The 23,280-nt window shown below is 39.2% G+C and overlaps 4 protein-coding genes across 6 annotated transcripts; 2 read left to right on the top strand and 2 right to left on the bottom strand.

Annotated features, from left to right (window-relative positions):
* Nucleotides 1-1,046: 1,046 nt before the first annotated feature.
* LOC141904217 (uncharacterized) lies at nt 1,047-13,052 on the bottom strand. 3 transcript variants are annotated; one of them, XM_074792778.1, is made up of 4 exons: nt 12,925-13,052; nt 4,597-4,639; nt 2,266-2,523; nt 1,047-2,044 (listed from the first exon to the last, which is right to left on the bottom strand). In XM_074792778.1, the coding sequence occupies exons 2-4, from the start codon at nt 4,637-4,639 to the stop codon at nt 1,866-1,868; spliced, it is 480 nt and encodes a 159-aa protein (XP_074648879.1). In that variant the 5' UTR covers nt 12,925-13,052; the 3' UTR covers nt 1,047-1,865. The 3 variants fall into 3 exon arrangements, with proteins under 3 accessions (XP_074648879.1, XP_074648878.1, XP_074648880.1); XM_074792777.1 differs by lacking the exon at nt 12,925-13,052 and adding an exon at nt 11,067-11,422; XM_074792779.1 differs by lacking the exon at nt 12,925-13,052 and adding an exon at nt 5,057-5,160.
* A 1,549-nt stretch (nt 13,053-14,601) lies between these two features.
* LOC141904524 (kallikrein-13-like) lies at nt 14,602-16,931 on the top strand (the record flags this gene model as incomplete). The annotated part of the gene is made up of 5 exons (XM_074793117.1): nt 14,602-14,657; nt 14,800-14,906; nt 14,983-15,144; nt 16,076-16,239; nt 16,743-16,931. Coding segments are annotated over 5 exons (678 nt in total), but the record flags the coding sequence as incomplete, so codon positions are not given.
* Nucleotides 16,196-19,108, bottom strand: LOC141904214 (uncharacterized). Its single transcript, XM_074792774.1, has 6 exons — nt 18,976-19,108; nt 18,589-18,715; nt 18,214-18,306; nt 17,965-18,100; nt 17,668-17,871; nt 16,196-17,592 (listed from the first exon to the last, which is right to left on the bottom strand). Exons 1-6 carry the CDS (start codon nt 18,978-18,980, stop codon nt 17,312-17,314), a joined length of 846 nt encoding a protein of 281 aa, XP_074648875.1. The 5' UTR covers nt 18,981-19,108; the 3' UTR covers nt 16,196-17,311.
* Nucleotides 19,109-19,135: 27 nt separating this feature from the next.
* LOC141904210 (uncharacterized) lies at nt 19,136-23,280 on the top strand. The gene is made up of 9 exons (XM_074792766.1): nt 19,136-19,295; nt 19,633-19,991; nt 20,616-20,720; nt 21,577-21,630; nt 22,000-22,128; nt 22,258-22,506; nt 22,586-22,613; nt 22,765-22,830; nt 22,959-23,280. The coding sequence occupies exons 2-9, from the start codon at nt 19,671-19,673 to the stop codon at nt 23,198-23,200; spliced, it is 1,194 nt and encodes a 397-aa protein (XP_074648867.1). The 5' UTR covers nt 19,136-19,295; nt 19,633-19,670; the 3' UTR covers nt 23,201-23,280.

Here is a 23,280-nt window from a genome sequence, read left to right as displayed (position 1 = left end):
GAAGCCTTGAGAGAACTAACACAGTATCCGTATATTGCCTAATAATATCGACGATAAATCCTAGTATTTAGTGTCGATAATCGTTATTTTTAATTACAGTATATCAATAAATGAATTGAATTGACAGGCAACCAGTCTAACCAGTCTAGCCCTAATATTGACGACCTAATGGCATATCCACTTATTACAAACTTAATCTAGCCCCAATATCGATGTTGTAGGGAACATCCAATGAAAATTCATTATTACAAAGACATGAACATTTAGCCTTGATAACAAACCGTTTCGGATCGACTCAGCTTCCCAGTACAGCAATACATTCTTCGTTCTAAAGTTGGTGTTATTTGTGTCAGTGTCAGGTGCCGTATAGCACATCCTCCCACGGCAGGGATTCGAACCTGATGGCATCGCTACACTCAGCCACGGCACGAACCCCTGCCACAGTAGACCGGGCCAAATTCGGTTCAAACCCGGGCTAAAATAAAACAGGATATCTGATTGGCTGATAATGACATCATCTGAGCTGCGCGTGTAGCTGCGCACTCGGTCTAGTGTGGCAGGGTTTCGTACCGTGGCAATTTCAATGCCATCAGGTTCGAATCCCTCCCGGGGGACGATGAGTATAACAGGTGAACGTTGCCTCCGAAACGACTGTGAAACACAATTCGCCAATCTACCAGGAACATTCAATCGGATGCAAACTTGTTTTCTTTTTTTACTACTAATACACTTAAATTTATTTTTACATGATCGGATAGGAAGAGAATATATTCTGTTAACGTTGTGTTATTTTGAAACTAACAAATTCGATGGTGACCTTTCTTCAATCCAGATATGTATGTCTCCCATAACGAAAATCTTCCGTGCAAACTTTTTAACGAGCTCTTAACACTTGTTGAAAAAGTATAATTAATCCCACAGTTCTGAGTTCACCTTTATTGCATATCACGCGTTGAAAAAAAACAAAAAACAAAAAACACATATTATATTACGAGATATATTCATCAAGTTGAACTTATACATAAATAATTATGAAAACCCACAAATTTATGAAAATTACATCATATGATAGATAAAATACACGATTGATGATAATAAAACACGAAGAAATTTAGAACATGACAAAAAAATTACAATGATGAAAAAACCTTGATGTCACGTATAATATCTATTAATATCGTACATATAAACGAACGCTACTCGTTCTAAGGATGAAAAATTCGAAGATTTTTCGCGTTTGGTTCATTACAATTATGAATAATATTCAATTAAAACGATACGAGCTTTAAGAACATCGAATGTTGACTCACTAATAACAATAAAATGACAATGATAATAAATAATTAAATTCCGGCAAGATTTTTATCTTAATTCAATAATTACACAAAATGGCGTCGACAATTATCAGGAGCATCGATTTATTTTGCGCGGCGATTTTTGAAAATTGTTCGAAATAGATAGAAACGTCCAGTTCGACGCGTGGCTCTTATCTAATTCCCGAGGACGTTTCAACTGTGCTCTTTATACCTTCCAATTTATCAGCGGGCAAAATTTCTAATTCAAGTGAGCAATAACGACGTAGTTTATTTTTGCGAAACGGTGTACCGGTAATAAACTTGAACAATAGAGGGCGCTGCGCAGCGCGTAGCACGTCATTTATTGGTTCTGAATTACAAGTATCATTAGATGCGTCGACTTAAAAGTTTGCACTACCCTGAACCAGATGAACCGTATCAGAAATATGAAAATACACCTAAGTACATTAACTATCCGTTATAAATGTTTGTAGTTAATGTGTCCATAAGCCCGCGACCAGTCGTCAACACATCAAACCACATGCGCCCTCTTTAGTCGAGTCGAGACTATTAATCAGTGCTTCCATATTCTTCAACTTTACTCTTCGAAAGTTCAAGTGTTTCGATTGTTTCCGGTTCGCCCGAATTGCAGGCCCAAGCCACAACCTTCCTCGGTATCGATGATAAAACCCATAAAAATTCCGTCAGAGCTGTCAAACACGGTAACAAACACGGACAAAGGCATTTCACTGAAATCAACAAAATGTGAAAAAAAGTGAATTTTTTGTGGTTTAATTTACAATTAGAAAATCTTATCAATATCTCATTATTGTGCTTATTAATGCAATCTGAACAAGTACTCAATGTTTTGGAACATAAAACTTTCTTTCGTATTTTCACAATATACAAACAACTCACGATCTTCCTTACACTGTGTACTTATTATCTAAAGTCCAGTAAAATGTCTTACGCGGGAAGAGTACAATATAAACTACGACGGCTACTATTGTTAGGACGATGGCGACCGGAAGCAGGAAAAGCACCAGAATGACTTTCCAGAATGTGGAACAACCTCTCCTGCAGCTTCCGCTTCCTCTCGTTCCTGCAGTTCTTTCTCCTTGCGTGCTCTCTTCTCTTCTTTCTTGCGTTCCTTCTGAGCTTTCTTTCTCGCTTCCCGTTCCTGGCGCACTTTGTACAGTCGCCGGCGACTGGCCATCAGCCGTGGACCCTGCGAAATAACAATCGAATTTAACTTCGGAATTACAACAAACAGTTTTAACCGTCTCAAATAGATTTGATTTCTTCAGTTTATCTCAAATCGATTTAGAAGCGAATCACTTTGTGGAAATGGACCCAGGGTTCAGTTTCAGGAAAATGCTTGAAATGGTTTTGAATAATCGTCTCATTCAAGAAATAGAGTAACGATAACATAACCGACAACTCGGATTATTGTTCTAGTTATTGAAGCCGCGATCATACGAGTTTTTGGTTTTCCGGGCCAAATTTGGCATGGGACAACAATTACTGTTCACACGGTGCCAAATGGACCCGAGTCTGTTTAGCAAAACCAAAAACATCGGACCAGACCCGAGCCAAATTTTAGCACGGGACAAATTGCATTTGAAATGACTCACTTCGCTTTGTTTGGGCATTGTTTTGTATCGAGTGAGTGGTTTGCGTGTGGCCAGTGCCAAATCGTCTCCGTGTGATCGCCGCTTATTATTTTCATCGAAGATAATTATTCAAACCGTTGTCATGAAATTGGAATCAGTTTCCCGTTAGTTGTTGATAGTTAACTTATCAGATGACGATAGCAACTAATAACATCATGGCGTCAGTTATCCACAAGTTAACGTTTATATATCCTGAAATATGAATCTATCCCCTTTCTAATTTATTTGATTTCATTGCATTGCTTCGTATTTCTTCTCAAAGCTTAATCTGTAACATTCTATGTCTACCTCATGTCTAACCGGTAAAGTGAACAAAACTATGATAGATTTTGCGTCTTGCTATCATCAAATTCATCTGTAATTTGCAATGAATATTCAAACTAAAATTGCATAATCAATTGTGAATTTAATTAAAATTGATTAAATTACCGGCTGTTCGGCATTAATTGGATGTTTATTACATCAAAACTGCTATCAATTATTGATCGGAGGCTGATTAAGTTTTATGACATAATATGCAAATTATCATCTGTACGTGCATTGACGATAAATGCCAGGAGTATGGCTGCCCTGACATGTAGACAAGGCAGTCAGTATTTGACGAAATTGAGAATTCAAGGAGTTAGAACTGTATCCAGTTCACAGTGGTGGCGTAATATAAAACTCTAGCTTCAGCCCTATTTATTGGAAGTGAACTAAGAGTCAGATCTTACCAACACACTGTGGAACTGGTACCTCAAGTATATGGCTAGATAGAATTGGCATGGCAGGATTAACATTGGAGCAAAGGAGAAAATATGAATATAGATAATATCCAATACGAAATCGAATATTCACTGGAAGTTTAAAATCGCAGAGACAAACTTCGAGTGCACTTGGAAAATTTGTTTGGTAAAAAAACTATGCCCTTTATCCCTAGGAATGTTTATCGTTTAAACGGTAATTTAGCCGTACTGTGATATTTTTAATGCGCGCATTGTGACAGATGTCTTCGTGTGTTTAGTTTATACGTAGTGTCGTCGTGGTGACAGCTTGTAGCACAAAAACATGTATACATAGATCCGTTGAGAAAACCTGACCGCCAAGGGACCCTGGAACTACTCATCTACATACGTAACATCGTGTACTCAAACACGAAGAATTTTTGTGAGAGATCATGATGACATAGTTCTGCGATCCTGGACTCTGTTCCACAGTCGTGAGTTAGAGTTAACTCTGAGTTAAAGTTAGTTCATTTTCGATTAGTTAACTCAGAGTTAAATCTTAACTCAGAACTGTGGAACTGGACCCTGGGGATTAGTAGGAATGAATAACTGATTTATCAACGGATACATATAGATTCCCATGGTGACAATCAAGAGTCGTCATAGGGGGAGTTTTTAAAAGCAGCATTCTAATGTATGTAGGTTTTAGCCATATGTGCTTTTCGACACGTTGACGACACCAAACTGACAAGCGAATGCAATGACTGATTTACATGACAAAAACCCCTGGATTTGTAAACTCCCGATTTTTAACATTATGTTTGGCAAGTCTCCAGCCAGTGACGGTCAATCATATGACGACATCATGCACGCTGCAGACATCAATTTCTAGACAAAATTCTATATCTAGATAGATACACGTACCACTCTTAGCATCTTCGTTTTTCTGATTACTCCCTTCTTGCATCTGAAAAGACAAAACGACAACAGAAATTATCAAGATCTTTCATAGTTTCCTTATTTTGTCTGCGATATGACAGGTTCAAACCACTGAGAGCCCTGTGAGTTGCGATGGTTTTTAATAATTCAGCGCTGGACAAATATTCGATACGAAATAAGTCAAATACATGTAGTCATACTTACGCCGCACACCTGCCGCGCACTGCCTCGAAAACTAGCATTTTATTTCTCTTAGGTTCGATCACAAACAACGTGAAGCCATTGTTAGAGCATTAGTTGTAACATGAATTAGAAATACTCTACATAATGTGGTCAATTTCTAGTAAGTTTAGAATCGAATACCAATTCACAGTGTGGAACTGGATTCTGAAGACTACAATATAGCAACCTCCGGCTATAATATCTATTTAGTTCATGAACTTACCGTTATTATATCGTTAGGAAAGGTTCCAGCACTGAGTTAACCCGCCCTCTCTTTCTAACTGTTAAAATGGTTCGGTTATAATATTTCCAAACGTATATTAACGTATAATGCCAATAGTGAGGGACATTTCTGCACAAACATTTCAGAATCATTTCATATCGTAATTTGATTTGAAATCACCCGCACCAACTATGCCAAGATTAACCTATTATGTTGCCTAAGTTGAAAATATGAGCGAATCGATATGTTTAACGTTTCCCAGCCAAAAAGCGGATTCCTTTGCGGAATATTTCAATAAAATATTTTGATGAAATAGATCTGGGTTACGTTGATTAGAAGCAGTTACGGATCACCAGTTAGCCATCGTTTACGAGGAGCGATTAGATTTTTATCATTTCAACCAACTTGTATCGAAAACGCCCACGCACTTTTGATATCATCAATAGATATATTACATTTTATATCGGCATGAACAACCGGAAAGTAATTGAAACGCGTATTGGATATTGTGAGCTGTAGTGATATGGTTGTCAGGTATATTGTAGATATATGCTGCGCATGCATTACAGGTCTGTACTGAGTAGGGAACGGTGAAATTGTAAATTATCGATATTTTACAGTTACTATGAGTTATCACCATCGCTACCACCTGGAACTGAATGAAATCAAAATCTTTATAATACTTGGGTCGTTACAGATATCGCGCTAATGTATGTTCAATGTTCAGTTCGATGTTTATCCATATCAATACGTTTTACGGTGGATTTTCGGAGTTTTTCTGGGTTGTCATTAGTTCCTTGACGAGATGAGTTTGTGACAAACTCATGGAGAATTGGAGATGGGGAATTAACATGAAATGAGATGTATGCAAATTAGCAACGAACGGTTCCGTAAAATTTGTCTCCGGATAGAAATAAACTAATTTCGAAATCAGAATCAAATTAAACCGAACTGTATTCAATATAAACATGCTCGCGTTGATTACACATCATTAACACAATCGGAAGTAATCCATCCTCATCTAGTTGTAGAGATGATGAAATTAGATCAAACAGATTACAGAATGAAGCGATTATCAGACTTACATATATATAATCAGCAGCGGTCAGAATATAGCGCATAATAATAAGACGCTACTCTCAGAAATGGCATTAAACGCACGAATCGATAGGAAGTTGAATTGGTTGTTATCGAGGAGGATCTCAGCGATGGTTAGTTTAATTAATTTATTCGGAATAGATTCATCGTTAAACAGGCTATATTATATATCTATCGGATATTTGAATGGTTCGCACCCAAACAACAATGATACCATAAAAACAGAACAATTAAGAATCAATGGGTCACCATCATGATTAGTAATACATCCGCATTGCAACGCATTCCGTGGCTAAAACAAATGTATCTGATCTTGGGCTTGGATGAAGTTTCCACTATTAGACATTATAAGAGTCCACAATCACTCGAGTACTCGAGTCATTAGCACAGGCAAAGCTTCTTAGATGTATGACAATTAAATTCATGACCCGGCACGACCATAATTCTATAGCCAGTCTAACAACTTAGGATCGGTTCTATGATGTTAGGCCACTTTCGGACTTTAGTCATGTTTCTGCATCAGCTGGGCCAGCAGTATATCTTCCAACTAGCTCTCATGGCTATTTGAAGGGCTTATCGCGATAGAGAAGCCCCGATCCCCCAAAAAAGACAAACTAAAGCCCGGCTCACATCTTAATGATCATCGTGTGATCACGATGAAATCGGTTCCGGTTGCCGCCGCACAGCTTTCTACGATCATACGAAAATACGATCATACGATTAATCGTAAAGGTGGGAGACGGGCTTTAAGAATTACAGGATTGAATTATCAACGACTGCTGTCAAAATTCCGTGCGAACGGATAAATTAGTATTCTACCTCGAATCATTAATAGCCCGAAGCCCTCGCTCCACTACATACAGAATGGATAATTAAACATATCAAATATTCCATGTAGCATCAATGATAAATATTGGCTTAGACAATCGATGTTAATGCAAGATGAATAAATCCCGTTCGGACGGATATAATTCGTTTATCGTGCGTTTGATGGGACGGAAAGAAAAATGTGTGTAGCAATAAAACAGGGGTCGGAACGGTTCGTGCTGGTGAAGGGTAAGACTTATGTAATTTATCTTACGTACCGCTAATTCTAAAGCGTCGAAAGGTAACATTATTATAGAAACATCGATAAATTGAATCGATTTCCTAATCGACGAAGCAGGAAATTCCAAAAGGACGCCGGGGACAAGACGACGATTAGCGAGTAACCGAGCTGAAACATTCACTGCGCAATTCCTTCAGTGAATTCAATCAGTATTGGCAGCCGACTTGACGACGTCGTCGTGTGTCACATTGACACAATCCGATATGAAGACAACGAGACAAACGATCATAGAACGTTTAAATGATCAGATTTTGATGATTCGTAAAAAAATGGATTTCCTTCTCGTCTTCTACGTCATCGTTGGATGATTTGCATAACGGATCGCAGTTCGACCAATGAAATCACGCGAAACAATTCGAATTCGTTATTTCGTAATCGTTCATGTTTTTGAAGTTATCTTTACACGTGACGATGATCCTCGGAATGAGTCCAAAACACCGTTTCTTTCAATCTTTTATCGAATAGATAGATTATGTTCTTTCAACTTTTGAATAATGGGGATTTTGTCTTCTCTACGCTCTCCCGCATTTCATCGCTCCCAGGACCCATCCGACATCTTTACCGAATACTCATTTTATGTATCTTGTTAATTATGACTAGTCGCTTCATAGACGTCAAGACGACAATCGTGTAACGTACAAGTTTTTATTTTATTAATGTTTCCAGCAGCGATCAGTCGGATCTCAGATAATCCCGGTTGCCATGGAGTTATCGCCGTTAGAATTAGAATATACCCGCAGAGTAGTTGGTAACCGACAATACAAAATATTAGTTTGAATAATTTGTCGTAATGTGATTGATTTGAAACGAGTCAAATGTAATGAAACTATTGCAATCAGATTATGATAGGCCGTATAGTTAGTGAATGTAGCATTTGACAATCTCAGATCACACCACGCCTGACTGGTTACGACAGCTAAATGGCCACCGCGCTGACCAGAAAAATTGCGTTTAAATTGCAATTACTCATTTGTCTGGTGGTAAGCACGGCTAGACTGGTTAGCATGCTGTAGATCACACCTTCGATTGCTGGGACGGTCTAGGTCTAAACGATTTGTTCCTGCGTTTTAGAGTTAATTTGGCGAAATATAGATCGATCATCTATTTGAATTTGAAATATGTGAAACAAAATTTCCGAAAAAGGCGCGCATTCATTTTGTAGAGTTGAGGAAGAACAAGTGTTATATCAGCTGAAACCCCGCATACTGACTGGGTATTACGTATAACCGTGTACGTACCAGGTACAATAAATGTGCATCTGTATTTTATTGTCCTATTAATTCGAGCTTCTATTATAGCATTTAATAAGCTGGTTAATGAATATAGACGGGTAAATATTATTGTAAAACGTGCTTTATCGTTCCCGGAGTGCCATATTAGGTCGGTGCGCCCCACATTACTATGGAATAGTTCCTATGCGTCTCAGTGGCGCGTCTGCCATATTCACAGAGGAGAGTCCGATATGTTTTCCCGCATTATCCCCGCGGGTTATTCGCCTTGTACCACAGTTCCGCGAGCTGTGTGCCAAATATCTGGTGGGAACTATGTGACACTATCCCTCTTCCAAAGCAGCTATAGGGTTATTAGTACCTTTCCTGAATGAGATCCGATTGTTTGTATATGGTTTAAATAATTAACGCGAACAGAAACGATTCATGTGGTGAGCATGGTCGGTGATGTCCTGAGCGTGTACATGTGGTAAGCGTGGTGATGTCCTGAGCGTGTACATGTGGTGAGCATGGTGATGTCCTGAGCGTGTACATGTGGTGAGCATGGTGATGTCCTGAGCGTGTACATGTGGTAAGCGTGGTGATGTCCTGAGCGTGGACATGTGGTAAACGTGGTGATGTCCTGAGCGTGTACATGTGGTGAGCATGGTGATGTCCTGAGCGTGTACATGTGGTGAGCATGGTGATGTCCTGAGCGTGTACATGTGGTAAGCGTGGTGATGTCCTGAGCGTGTACATGTGGTAAGCGTGGTGATGTCCTGAGCGTGTACATGTGGTAAGCGTGGTGATGTCCTGAGCGTGTACATGTGGTAAGCGTGGTGATATCCTGAGCGTGGACATGTGGTAAGCGTGGTGATGTCCTGAGCGTGGACATGTGGTGAGTGTGGTCATGTATTTGACATCGAGCGTCGGATGCTGATGTATGTGGATGTTACACTTGAAATTGTGCGGAAGTAATGCGATCCTTGAACGAAGTTATGCTATCGTCAGGTTGTCAAGGAGAGATATAGCGCTGGCCGTGGTACGTTCTCAGACTGTCCGCCGATGCCCTAGAATCACTTTGACATGGACATCCCAAAGGCAAGAATAAAAGAGGTCGGGCCAAAGAAACCGCGTATCATTGTCAGAGTACTGGGATTAAATGATCCGACATGGGAAACGGCCCGAAAGAATGCAGCTGAAGACTCTAACCGAAGCCCCATGTGCCAGTTAGCGCAGCCGAAACCCCATGTGCCACAAAATTGGTCCTAAAGCAAAAGACGGTTAATTAAAGCTAGTTAGAAGCGATACATCGACACGAACTCGAGGGAATGATATCTCATATATACTGATATCATCAACATCTCAGATATATATCTAAACGTGCTGTAATTAAGGAAAATCCTATAAATTACATAACTATATATCATAATAGCGTCTGAAACAGAAATTTGTTTCATCGTTAAAATATCCACGTTCTTTGTACAAGTATTTCCTTCTCAGCGGTGACCTCGGTCAAATCGGGCAAAGTGGGACCTGAAAAATCGACCCGATGCGAGCCTAATCAAAGTTAAGTATAAACACGATTAGTCAGTAACCTGTGTGTGGTTTAGTTTCACGATCGGATATTGGCATCAGCCCATCGATTATAAAAAGCTTACCACCAACGATTAGGTAACTAACTAAAACACGATAGGATAGGACGAAATAAAAAAAAATGATTTTTTGTGGTGGTAGTCATTAGTTCGAGTTGGTCATGGCTGAACTTGTTTAACGTCCTGTATTCATTGCCAATGCTGGTTCCGGCTTTGATCCCTATAATAAAGGATCTGGTTGCATTATGACTCATGCAACGCACAAGGATGTTTTCATCAAATGCTAGATTTTCTGTCGCTGTCGTCTTAGTATTGAATGCGATTGAAATGAACGGTTTGGCGACATTAGTATTAATTCTGCAGGTGTGTGTTATATACAGCTAACTATATCGAACAGTTTATAATGTATGTGCGTTGAAATGCTGGTGTAACACCAGTTACACGCTCAGGAACTGAGTAGGCTTAGTCTGGAGGGCTGTCAAACACCCGGTTCAATGCTCTAAAAACATCTAACTTGTTGTTCCCTAATACTCCTAACCCCCTGGTCCAGTCAGCTAGAACTTGTTAAAAAAAATTCACCTGTGATTCACTGACTAAATCAGAGGCCAGTTGCACATTGATGGACAATATGTGTATTTAGCCAATCCATCGATTCAAGGCCAGTCGAAGCTAAATGATTGGTTCTATAGCTAATCTAACTACTTAATACCGGTCTGATTATCAAAAGTGGACCTAAGTCTTAAGACCGGTATCAAGTAGTCAGATTAGCTATAGAACCAAAACAATTTAGCTTCGACTGGCCTTGAATCGATGGATTGGCTAGTGCTTAAACCGCGCATGACGCCTGCAGTCGTGATATTCTACCAAAAACCATCTCAAAATTTACCGCCATATTTGACGCCCGTCGTTAGTTCACCATTACTACCCCGCGCCGTATTACATACTTGCCGCAGGAGGTGTCAAGATACAACAACCAAAATGTGAGTCCTTCGCAAACTTACCCATTGTTTCCGATAAGAAATTCAACTCCAGCTGAGCTATCATTTCGCACGATTAAAATTCCATATTGATTAATTGTAGTTAAACGATTGATATACCAGTGGTCCAACTAAACAGTTCTCAGTAATGTATACTTTAAAATCTATCGTCGCAAAAAAATATTGTCAGCACCAGAAGCACGCGGGATCCGGCGGCGTAAAAATATGAATTCACCGTGATGTGTGTATATATTGAGAATGGCGTAACAGCAGTGGCGGCTGTGCGCGCGTGCGCCTAGAACTTATTAGTCATTTATTTGATTGTTATCAACTCGTCACGTTGGTGTCGCCGTCGCAGCGTTGACGCGGTGTAACGCTGATGCTGCAGAGACGGCGCGTTACGTGCGCGAGCTCAACGTCGTTACTTGGCAACGCAGTTAAACAACTCGAACTCGGTTTTCTTTGTCTGCGGTAATGCAATATATTCTTCTGTTTTTCGAATGATTCTCTTCTGATGGTATCTATACAGACGCGCGCGGGTCTGGTACAGTTTATATATGTGTGGACAGATGTCGAAACAGGATATTTATTCATATTCGAATCGATTCCAGATCGATATCCACTTAATTCATCAATTGAATGTCAAATAAACGAAACAAAAACTTATTTTTGAACGGCGTGAAGCAAGTATTCGCTGAATACGTATAGGCTTGCTGTTGTCTGTCTGACGCGTATTAACGAGACTTTTACCCAGACCAATGGACCGAGAATGGACCGATTGGTGTGCATGTACGAAATGGTTAAATCATAGCCATACAAATACTGCAGGTGTTTTAAGACACGATGATTTCTCAATGAATATTCATAATAACACCAAAACATTTCCCGTTAGAAAAGGGGGGCAATTACAGCATCTAAAATGTAAGTCCCACAATCACAGGATCGAAAAAGATTTTAAGATCTGTTCGATTTTTCTAATGTGTTCGTAAAAACCATAAGATGCACCTGTTACAACACTTATTAGTGCGCTGTTTACATCGACTCGGACGTGATACCTATCTGAGCCCTACACTTGTGACTTGAATCCGAAATTGATTGACTGAACCCAAAATAAACTAAAGACTTGTCTCACGTTGTTAGATCGGTTATAGAACCAAAATAGCTTAAACTGGTCCTATAAATTGGATTTGCTGTAGAGCCAAAATGAGTTTAGACTGTCATGGTTTTGATTCTAAACCGCTGGCTCTGTGCTTGGCAGATATATCTATAGTGACATCAAACTGTTGTGTGAACACAGCCTGTCTGGTAGTAGAATAACCACACTTAAACGTTGAGAACAGATAATAAGATAAAACCCCACTAATATTAAAAGCTTAAAATCGTGAATTTATTCCATCAGAAAATCTCAGTGCCGGTCAATTCGGTGAACTCGGTGAATGTTACCAAAAATACTTTTGAAAAGTCTTCTGTTTTTCCGAGTGTCAACAAGTATAAATATTAACAGAAATAAGGCGCAGTTAACGGTGTTTATATGTGTACAATACATACTGATGTTTGATAATTTACTAATTTTAGGATCGATTTATTTATAATTCAATTCAACTGTGTTTGACAGAGCGAAACAATTCAATTGAATTCGATAGAGAATGACGCGGAAGCTCGTGACACAGTGACAGCCTTATTAAACCTGCTCTAACATTCAAATTCAATCATACTTTTCTGTTAAAATTCATTAGTTTAGGGGCCTACTCTACGATAGGGCCTACTCTTATTAATGCTGATTCTCACTCAAAAATTTGAAATCTATAATCAACGAATATTTTGGATGAGTGAAATTCCCAATGATTCGCCACGAATCGCGCACCATTAATCGAAGCCTTACCTTGCAGCGTTTGTTCTCACTTTGGTCAGTTAAAGAATGCTAAAAAATCCCGCTGAAAATTTATTCATCCGATTTTATTTTGGTGACCACTATATACAGTTGACTGTAGAGAGCTGTCCAGCCGATCAGATATTAGTGAATGTCGCGAACAGTCAGATGTCGAGGCAGATGTTTCCTGTTTTATTATCATTTATTACGTGGTATAATAGATAATTTAGTAATGTGAACTCGATCGTATAGATATACTGACCGAGTATGTGTTTTACTGTACTCTACTCCTTAATGACCCAGATCCACTGAGTTCTGCGTTATCATCTTCTGCAGGACCCCGGTTCAGTGCTATTGACCTCCAGGACCCAGATGCACAGTTCAGTGCTATTGACCTCCAGGACCCAGATGCACAGTTCAGTGCTATTGACCTCCAGGACCCAGATGCACAGTTCAGTGCTATTGACCACCAGGACCCAGATGCACAGTTCAGTGCTATTGACCACCAGGACCCAGATGCACAGTTCAGCGCTATTGACCTCCAGGACCCAGATGCACAGTTCAGTGCTATTGACCTCCAGGACCCAGATGCACAGTTCAGTGCTATTGACCACCAGGACCCAGATGCACAGTTCAGTGTGACCTAGGAGTAATCATCAGACTGGGTTCTCCAAGATGTGACTGACCTCCACGACCCAGATGCACAGTTCAGTGCTATTGACCACCAGGACCCAGATGCACAGTTCAGTGCTTTTGACCACCAGGACCCAGATGCACAGTTCAGCGCTATTGACCTCCAGGACCCAGATGCACAGTTCAGTGCTATTGACCTCCAGGACCCAGATGCACAGTTCAGTGTGACCTAGGAGTAATCATCAGACTGGGTTCTCCAAGATGTGACTGACCTCCACGACCCAGATGCACAGTTCAGTGTGACCTAGGAGTAATCATCAGACTGGGTTCTCCAAGATGTGACTGACCTCCACGACCCAGATGCACAGTTTTGTGTTACGTTCTTCTATATACGAAAATGTATAAACGGTTAATATTCTTGTTCATATGATTTTTACACATGTAACTTACTCGACATATTCAATAGATCGATATAAAAATCACCACTTCTCGCAGGTGCTCAGTGTGGAACGTCATCACTATATTTTAGGATACGTCACTAATTTCCTTGTTTACTTTACATATTTATCCTCTTTTCCCCTTTTCCCTGTCAATTGACCTTAGAATCCGCGTCGATTTGCGTCGAAATCAACCACCCTTCAGATGAGGAACTGCTTTGAAAATAAAATCTTATTTATGAAAAGAGTTTTCAGCAGGGATTTCAGAAATAATGAACATATTTGGTCTGGCCTAGTAACGTCGCCTTATCAAAACAAGTGTTCACCAAACCTGACACTCGTACTGCGAAACTCAAAAGATAATGATGTGGTATCTCTGTATGCTGGCGGTTCTGAACTTTGCGGTTGTAGATTTTGGTGCGTTTGGTTCCTTAATGAAAAATCAATGGTAGGAAAAGAATTTCACAGTGCACTTCAAAATGATTTCTCATATATTTCCTCGTTTGGACAATTCGTAGGAATGGCCGAATCGAGAATTGCAAATGGTAAAGAAGCAGCAGCAGAAGGTGAAATCCCGTGGCAAGCTCAAATACGTTCAAATGGGCTTTACGATTGCGGCGGGGCTATTCTGGATGAAACAACTATATTAACAGCAGCTCACTGCCTCTTCTGGGAGTAGGTATACAAACTATATCCTCCACCAGGTTATCATCCATGTTTAAGTTAGTAGATTGATTTAGAACGTTATTGCAATTCTAGTGATTCATATCAACGGTTTATTCATCGGTCCATTCTTTTTGTTTCATTTACTCCGCAGGATCCCTTCTCATCTGTCAGTCTCTGTAGGAAGTCTTCTGACAACTAGTAACCAAAACATATATAACGTAACTTCTTACACAACATACCCGACACAACCCGGAACGAGTAAGATCGAATCGATTTCTTTAATTTTTCTTGAGGTGGTGATTCACTTTTTTTCAGTGTCTTCATTCTTTCATAGGCCCTGCCGATTACGACGACATAGCAGTTCTCAAACTGGCATCTTCTATTACATTTACTGATAACATCAAACCTATTCAACTACCTACACAAGATGAGAACCAACCTGCTGAACATACGGTTTGCCAGATATCCGGCTGGGGATATACCGATACCAATGAGGGTACGTAGACTTCGATCGTAGTTGTTAGAAATGCACGTGCACGAAACGCGAATTCCAGTTCAACCAAAAAATAATGGTTCCAGATTTTCCTCGGGAACCAACAATAAGCATTGGTTCATGCGTGGTGATGGATTCGGGCAACATCGAAACATTTATGCCATTCAAGTTACACCATTTTTTCAAACATTCCACTTTTCGGAAAAAAAACTGATTTAAACGTGGCGTAAAACGAGTAGAAGTGAAGCATTTATAGAAAAATTGGGATTAGAATTGAGTGTAGATTGAGAATTCAATGTAGATCGAGTGTCATGTCTTTTCTCTACGTGGCCCGAATCAGCCACTAGGTACTACATGCTCTCGTCCCCAGGAACGAATTCGATGCGGGAAATTTACTTGTGTCATGGTTGTCTATGACTGCTGATGTCTGTTGAAAAGACGGTGTATCTATTTATTTCAATTTGAGAAAAGGAAGAGAAACTAATGCGAGAAGTGACACGTATCATTTGGCTCATAGTAAAGTGTAGATAATCTCATTATTAGCATATTGATAAATTAGCATCCGATTAGCTTTGAGTTCTCTCTATTCAATGACTTTATTCAAGATCAAGGAAAGTATCAATAATAATAATAATAATAATAATAATAATAATAATAATAATAATATAATTTTATTTCCCTCGAATTACAACACGATTATATACAAATGACGATTATATACAACACGATTATATACAAATGACGGATTCGGGCAACATCGAAACATTTATGCCATTCAAGTTACACCATTTTTCTTAAACATTTCACTTTTCAGAAAAAAAACACTGATTTAAACGTGGCGTAAAACGAGAAGAAGTGAATAACAAATGAATTCCGTCTAAAATCTCCAGTCTATAAATTGCTCACTGTTTTGGTTGCTGTTTTGTTTTTCCAGACCGGGCCGTTAGGCTTCTGAAGTTTCTAGTGAGAGTACAGACAAACGAAGAATGTAGAGACAAGTGGTTCCTTAATCCAAACTCGAATCTTACACTGGACATTAAGGACACACATCTTTGCGCTGGGGTAAGCCCGGTCGATGCCCATGCTGATCCATGTCTGGTAAGTATAACCAGTTTCTCGTAGGTAACCAGGTTGTGTCGCTTTGCGTTGAGTTGTATTGCAGGGGTCAGTTGCTCAAAAGTTGGTTAAAGATAACCGCCCGTTAAATACCATAGTAACAATGAAATTTCAATTGTCACCATATCAACTATCCACTGGTTAACTCACTTTAACCAACTTTTGAGCAACCGGCCCCTGTATTATAAGTCGGCAGATAACCGTTTAGGATAAACGTGTAACACCGATGTTTAAGTGTTTTTGCATCACTATAAATGTGAACGCTCAATATATCTCAAAATCCGACGGATTTTCATGGTTTAGAAAGGTTCAACTTAGATGGAATCTACTTTGAATCCAAATCCAATTAACTTGGCGTAATTTTGGAAACTCAGAATGGACAATCGAGTGAATTTATTTTCACAGACTCCGCAAGCATTTCTGTGTACTCGAGTGTTTACTGTTTATTGTTTGTGTTATTCATATAGGACAGTTTCTCATTTAAGGGATATTCTGGAGGACCATTAACGTGCATTCGCAGTAGAAACGATGGGTCGACAGATGATTCAGTTCGCGTACTGTATGGTATCATATCAATAGGAGATGATCCGTGCGGGCGAGAGAACGGTCGACCTGGTATATATACCAGAGTATCGAAATATGTCAATTGGATCAAACAACAAATGAATTCCTAATTAATGATTCAAAAGACCAAATAAAGAAGGTTTTAAGAATATTGTTTCTTCTATGCATGATATAGTAGTTCTATTCTCAATAATATCGTATAATGAATTATAATATAACATTGATAGTCTTGCCTTTTGTATGAAAAGATGTAATCACGTCTTATTTCTTACACTTTTTCTATGCTTGGTTTTTTCATATGCTTGAAGCACAAAACAAAAACGCAAGCGTTCAATTTTCTTTTTCATTGAAGTGAACGCAATAGCAAGCTGGGACTGATGTTCCAAGCAAGCTTTAAAAGTATGGGAACTGGAGGTGACAAGCTGTTACGGCTAGAAAAAAAACAAACTACAAATTTTCGTGTACCCTACTGTACAATGAAGTAAGGTGGTTATTTGTTTTTGTTTCTGTAAGTTTTCACCTCATTAACCAATTGATCTATACCCTGAATCAGGGAACACATTTTAATTGCAGAACGCATCTTCAGAACCAAGTACCTGTCCCTTTTCGGGATCACGAAAACAGCGAAAGGTTGATTCATGTATTCAGATACCTCGCACGCATGCGCGTTGATATTATCCTTGCTCAGCGCCGCCATTACGAGTGTCTTTTGTGGTGATAACATCGAGTCATTAAGGAACATCACTGGGATGCTGTCATTCTGTACATAACCTAAATAAACACTAACTAATAAAGATGACCGTGACATGAATGATTAGAACTACACCTTTATATGCAAATAAGTACCTGTTTCCATAACACTGTGTCTTATTGCTTGGATGGGATTGTTCACATGCATCAAACGCTCTCTGTTTGTTTGTTCCAGTGCCTCTGTTAATCGACTTTGAAGATTTACATTTCTTTCTCTCTGCTGTCCATAAAGGTAGAATCCCACAATTATAAAGATGAGTAAGACGGCACTGACAATCACCAATATTTCAATGAGCGTGGCTAAAAATTAAACATCATAGCTACTTGATCAAATCTATCGGATCCTTTCCAGTATTTAATCATTCTTAAGGTCGTCTTTACATTGTAACTTACTTTGATTTTTCTGCAAACGTTCCTTGTCCTTTTTTTCATACTCCATTTTGATTGTGGCCTTAATTCCTTGCTTCACAGCTTTTTCCCTTTTCTGATTCAATGTTTTATAATCATCAAAAGTCTCCTTCATTGCGTCCTAGAAATGTACATATATTCATAACGCATTTTACATGAGCTAGTATTTAGATAGTTCACATTTTAGAAAAATAGATTGTACCGATCGTAATTGTCTAGTAAAATCAAACGTACAATCCTTTCCTGGTAAGCTTTGTTTCTTTCAGTCTCCTTGTCATTCTGCAGAGTTCTCTTTTCATCATCATGATGCTTACGTATATCCCCCAACTGAAAATGACAAAATAGTGTGGTAGGCATGGAAACATATTGTTAAACTTTCAAATCATGGAGTCACTTCTTTTCATTTAACCCCTTTCAGTGAAGACTTTTTGGATATCCTTCAATACAGTTTCAAATGGATTAAAAAACGATGTGTAAGGTCGACTGCCTGTCCTTTCTGATCCTACTAAGACCTTTATCAGGTATGTACTATCAAAAATGAAAACCCAGAATGCTCTCAAGTCAGGTTGAAATAGACATTAACACTTGCAATGCAATGTTGGTACTTACAGTATTTTCAAGTTGGTTTTTTTGTCTACGACAATGTTCCAGTTGATGCAGTTTACAATCACATGAAAACCAGCCAGCATACGAAAAACCGACCGTGAGCGTGAAAACTATTACATGTTGTAGAACCCTGAAACAAGAGTGCATTAAACAATAAATAACATAGCTCAAACCCAGAGACCAGTTATGCCCGTGAAGTGGTGGGTTAAAGTTACTCATCTAAAAAACAGTTCATTTCCAATATTTCAACTCTAGAGTAAAAGATTAAGATAAATATCCCAAAGAATTGATTGACTTGCCTAAAGCTGCGGTAAAATGGACCCTAAACCTATCCTGAAACGCATTTAGAATGAACCTTTACATCTATCTACACAGCGCCTATCGTCATACCTCATTTTACTGCCTTTAGTGTAATAGTCTTATATCGCGCTAGATTATAAACACGTCGACAAGTCGAGTCAGTGCCGCCAGGTACCCGAAATGAAACCAGAATTCACTTTACCTCGTATTGGGGAAATCCAATTTCCCCGTATTAAGCTTTCACAGTACAGCGTATAGACACGTCGATCGATAGTTCGGGGATTCCCTACAGTCGGTGATGTAGTGTTCCATTGTGTTGCGCCTGTGTGAGTTCTGTGTGATATCAACACTAAGATAATCTGGATCACTGATTTTTGTTACTCGACAGTTCGACGTTGGATTTCGATGGGGTGAGTTTATTTTTTTAACAACATATTTGACACTACTTCTCATTAGCTACTAAAGAATAATTTACGTAACTACTTACTACTGCGCCAGACACAACGTAGACGTAATGTTCTGTGTTATGCCAATATCTATGTGTTGAAGTGTATTATGTATTGTACAGTGTATAAGTATTGGTATTGTGACTCAAGACTCTTAATGTCGTTATTGCGACCCAGTTCACAAGACCAGACCAACCAACCCTACACATCCATCATTGTTATTATTGCATCTAATTGCGTCACTCGATTATTGATTGTTTCTATAGAATTCACTTAAATTCAAGATTTCTATCAATTTCAGCTTTTTATCATTGTTTATTGCCTGAGCGAGACAGAGATATGATGATGAAAACGCCTGTGACTCATGTATTTTGTTGGCTCGTGACTTTATTGTTGTTCATTATTGGAGAGGTTTTCACTAGTGGTGTATTCGGTAATTCTTTAGCCGACGTGAAAAAAGACTTAAAGTTCGAGCAAGAACTTCGACAGTTGTGCGATCAACAGAGAACACAATTACAAGATCGAAACGTAAAATGCGACCAGGATGCGGAACTGTTAGAAAAGTGTTCGCGCGATAGACGGGGCTTAGAGCGAGATAAACGGAATCTCGAAACTAATTACCAAACTGAGATGACCAGACATGAAACCTGCAAAACAGATGTATGTATAGGCTTTGAGTAATCAATTCTGTAGCGTCGTTGTCAGTTCTTTTCCTGAAAATGTGGGCCATTGTTTTAGAAGATACAAACGTCTTGTCGTGAAGGCACCACAAGCTCGTATTTCAAGGCTATCTTTGGACGACTGCTTCAGTGTCTGTCCTACATACGGTACATATCTGACCTGGGCCCGGTTTCATAGACTGAGTATTAAAGTTATCCCTAGTGGTAAATCCTCAATCTGGGCGACAACCACCTCAGTAACAATGAGAAACCATGGTAACAACTGATAAATCTAATAATGTTTTCACGGATTATTTTCCTTCCACATCTATGAAACTTAGCCCTGGGCCCAGTTTCACAAAAAAGTTTAACTCAAATTTTTGTTGTAATTGCCATAGTGGTTACTTCATGTTTTCGATGAGGACAACAATTCAAACTTAACCATTTTAGACGTAAACTTTTTCGTGAAACTGGGCCCTGGAGTTTATAGAACAAGCTTGGCACTTCATTAGATATCTGAATATTTATTTTTTCAAATATGTACCCGGTGCCCTCCTCAAGTTGTCACCCAAGTTGCATGTGCAATACTATACTAGCCTACTGAATCGTGTTAACCATTTTTCAGCTCTCAAATAACAGGAAAGAAAAACTTAAGGTCGACGCCGCAATTATAGATTACAAAATAGAGAAGACAAGAAATGCAGATAGAATTTACGAACTGGAAAATGAGGTAACTAGGTATAATATCTGTAGTTCCTTCCACGTGGACTAGTTCTATCGGTTAACTAGTTAGCACACGCTCGATTTCTATGCACGATACCCGGGTTCGATCCCCGGTGATCAGTGCGTGTAATTTCACTGTCACCTCGCTCAGCCTTACTCGGCTTGCCCTTATGATTCATCAGGTAACAGTTCGTAAGGGTGACGAAATGATCGTCGATTTTAAGAAAATCGCCGACCGAACGTAAGGGTGATCTAAGTTAAGCTGAAGAATCCAAACAACTGAGAAATGTTTCATTGAAAATATCACTAAAAAGGAAAAAATATCGTCTTGGCGAAAAACAGCGACTAAAGCCAACCCCAGCTACCAAACAACCCTAACCCTAGCACGACAGTGCCCCTAGCTTCCAGTCAACCTGATGCTATACCCTAACCTAAACCTAGCTCGTCTGTAACCCTAACCCTGGCGGGACTCGAACCAACGACCTCCAGAATGCCAGTAGAGCACGCTAACCACTAGACCATGGACCAGTAGTGACTGTTGGAGTTCTTAAGTTTGTCTGGTCTCTGTGTTGACCAGTCCGGTGGGGACTGGTGATCAGTCCGGTGGGGACTGGTGATCAGTCCGGTGGGGACTGGTGATCAGTAATACCTCATCCAACATGGGCAACGGGATGAAAATACAACGTAAGGAATACAAATCGCCCAAGGACTTGGGGAAGAGGACAGCTTTACATATGACAAGTTGTATAACTGCTGAACTCGACATTGTGGACTTAGTGTAATGGGCGTTATTTCATTGTCACTTCTCTTAATCGTTACACCTAATCATGAAATTCCATGATGTGTTTATATTATTTTTTAAGGTTCGTGAATTGCAAACTAACCTTCATAGGGAGCGTGGAACTCATCGATTTCAGGTAGGTCCATCCTTAATGAAATGGTCCACACCAACACCTACCAATCCGCTTTCTCAGCGTAGCCACAGTAGATTCCTATCTGGACACAAGGGATTCGTTTGATAATTAATTACTTTTTGCACGAATGAAAGTTTTTACCTGACCCTAAGATACCATGGATAGGAGAATCACATATCGGCCAGACTTTGCCCTTTAAATATCGTATGTTAGAATGGTTGGGTACACGGGCTGCAGATTGTTACTTTCACAGATGTCAAGTAACGCAATACGATTATCTGTAGCTGTTGCTTCATAGTCTAGATACGTTCATCAGTTGGATAAACGCCCTGCATTCTCGTTCACAACCACTGCTTATCATTAACGTTTTAGTTAAACGAAAAGGATGAGGAAATTTACAATTTGAAACAAAAGCTCGAACAAAACAACCTACCAAAAACTCCGACATTCGAATCCAAGTTTGAAAATCGTAATAAAGCTAAACCTGTAAATATCGTTGAGGTGAGAAACTTTAGAAAGAAAAAACTGTCATTGAGTAATGAAAATAATTCGTCAACGGTATAAGGCAAAGTTTACCTTATCCTGCAGTATTCCATTAGAAGTGTTTAATTTGCATTGCTTTTGATGTAGTGTAAAAATATGACGGACATCGTGAAAGGAGTCGATGACCTACGAACAGTGGTTGTGAGCGGAATGCAGGACGATCAACGTAGAAATAATGATGTGGATGAATTGAAGATGAATATCTTACCGTCTATAACTAAGATTCACGAGTCGCAAACACGAATAGAAACATTATTGAAAACAATTAAATCGAATCGAATGAACTGTACGGTTCATCCTAATCCACAAACGGTGAAACGTGTTACCTCTGAAAATGTAAGTCTACATTCCACCCTTCAGGCTTGATTTATGTACATCAAACAATGCGTTTATAATTGTATTATCAATATTACAGGATTACTTGAACCGAGAGTTTCTAATGGGTGAGTATTAGTCATTATAGTCTGTTGATCATCCCTACAACGGTGTTTGAAACTTATTTAAGGTTCCAATGTCATTATATGTAATTATAGATACATCTCTGGTAGCGACGTTTTATGCATGTTTTTATTCGGTGATGTACTGATATTTCAGGTGTAATTATAGCTGTCCTTGTTGGTGTTATCATCGTTTTAGTGATCAAAGGAAGGAAGAAGATCGGTAAAATGTTAAACTGCTTGAAGGGCACCACGTTTATTTTAGTTATCATTTCTAGTTTTCGAATTACGGCTTATCTTAAAACATATTTGTTCCATTACTCGTGAGCTTATCCTACGTTTCATTTGTAGATAACACTGGCCGAGATAATGTTGCGAAGGAACGAATGGTTGTACGCGACCGACCGATAGGTGATGGAGATTCGGCTGCGTTAACCGAAGATGAGGATGCCGAAGATGGTAGTGTTCCCGACAGTACTGAGCAACGACGAAGCGACCGAAATAGCAATGTTGATGATGAACAAACGGCAGAAGAACCGGGAAGACCAGATGTGCGTCAACGTAATCTACCTAAGAATAATCCATCCGTATGAAATGTTCATCTATGTACGATGTATATTGAATTTTTGTATTTGAAAATAGAATTTTTGTTTCCGATATTGAAATAATTAGG

This window comes from Tubulanus polymorphus, chromosome 4, assembly GCF_964204645.1.
Source record: "Tubulanus polymorphus chromosome 4, tnTubPoly1.2, whole genome shotgun sequence".
Lineage (NCBI taxonomy): Eukaryota > Metazoa > Nemertea > Palaeonemertea > Tubulaniformes > Tubulanidae > Tubulanus > Tubulanus polymorphus.
This window is presented reverse-complemented; position numbering and strand designations above follow the sequence as displayed.

Excerpts from the sequence above, each read along its gene's own strand:
- LOC141904217 (XM_074792778.1), bottom strand. The coding sequence starts at position 4,639 with ATGCAAGAAGGGAGTAATCAGAAAAACGAAGATGCTAAGAGTG. Across the intron at positions 2,524-4,596 it reads AAACGAAGATGCTAAGAGTG|GGTCCACGGCTGATGGCCAG; the intron begins GTACGTGTATCT and ends GTTATTTCGCAG. Across the intron at positions 2,045-2,265 it reads TTATATTGTACTCTTCCCGC|TGAAATGCCTTTGTCCGTGT; the intron begins GTAAGACATTTT and ends TGTTGATTTCAG.
- LOC141904214 (XM_074792774.1), bottom strand. Across the intron at positions 17,872-17,964 it reads ACGTTTGCAGAAAAATCAAA|CCACGCTCATTGAAATATTG; the intron begins GTAAGTTACAAT and ends TTTAATTTTTAG. Across the intron at positions 17,593-17,667 it reads ACACAGTGTTATGGAAACAG|GTTATGTACAGAATGACAGC; the intron begins GTACTTATTTGC and ends GTGTTTATTTAG.
- LOC141904210 (XM_074792766.1), top strand. The coding sequence starts at position 19,671 with ATGATGATGAAAACGCCTGTGACTCATGTATTTTGTTGGCTCGTGACT. Across the intron at positions 22,129-22,257 it reads AACCTGTAAATATCGTTGAG|TGTAAAAATATGACGGACAT; the intron begins GTGAGAAACTTT and ends CTTTTGATGTAG. Across the intron at positions 22,507-22,585 it reads AACGTGTTACCTCTGAAAAT|GATTACTTGAACCGAGAGTT; the intron begins GTAAGTCTACAT and ends TCAATATTACAG.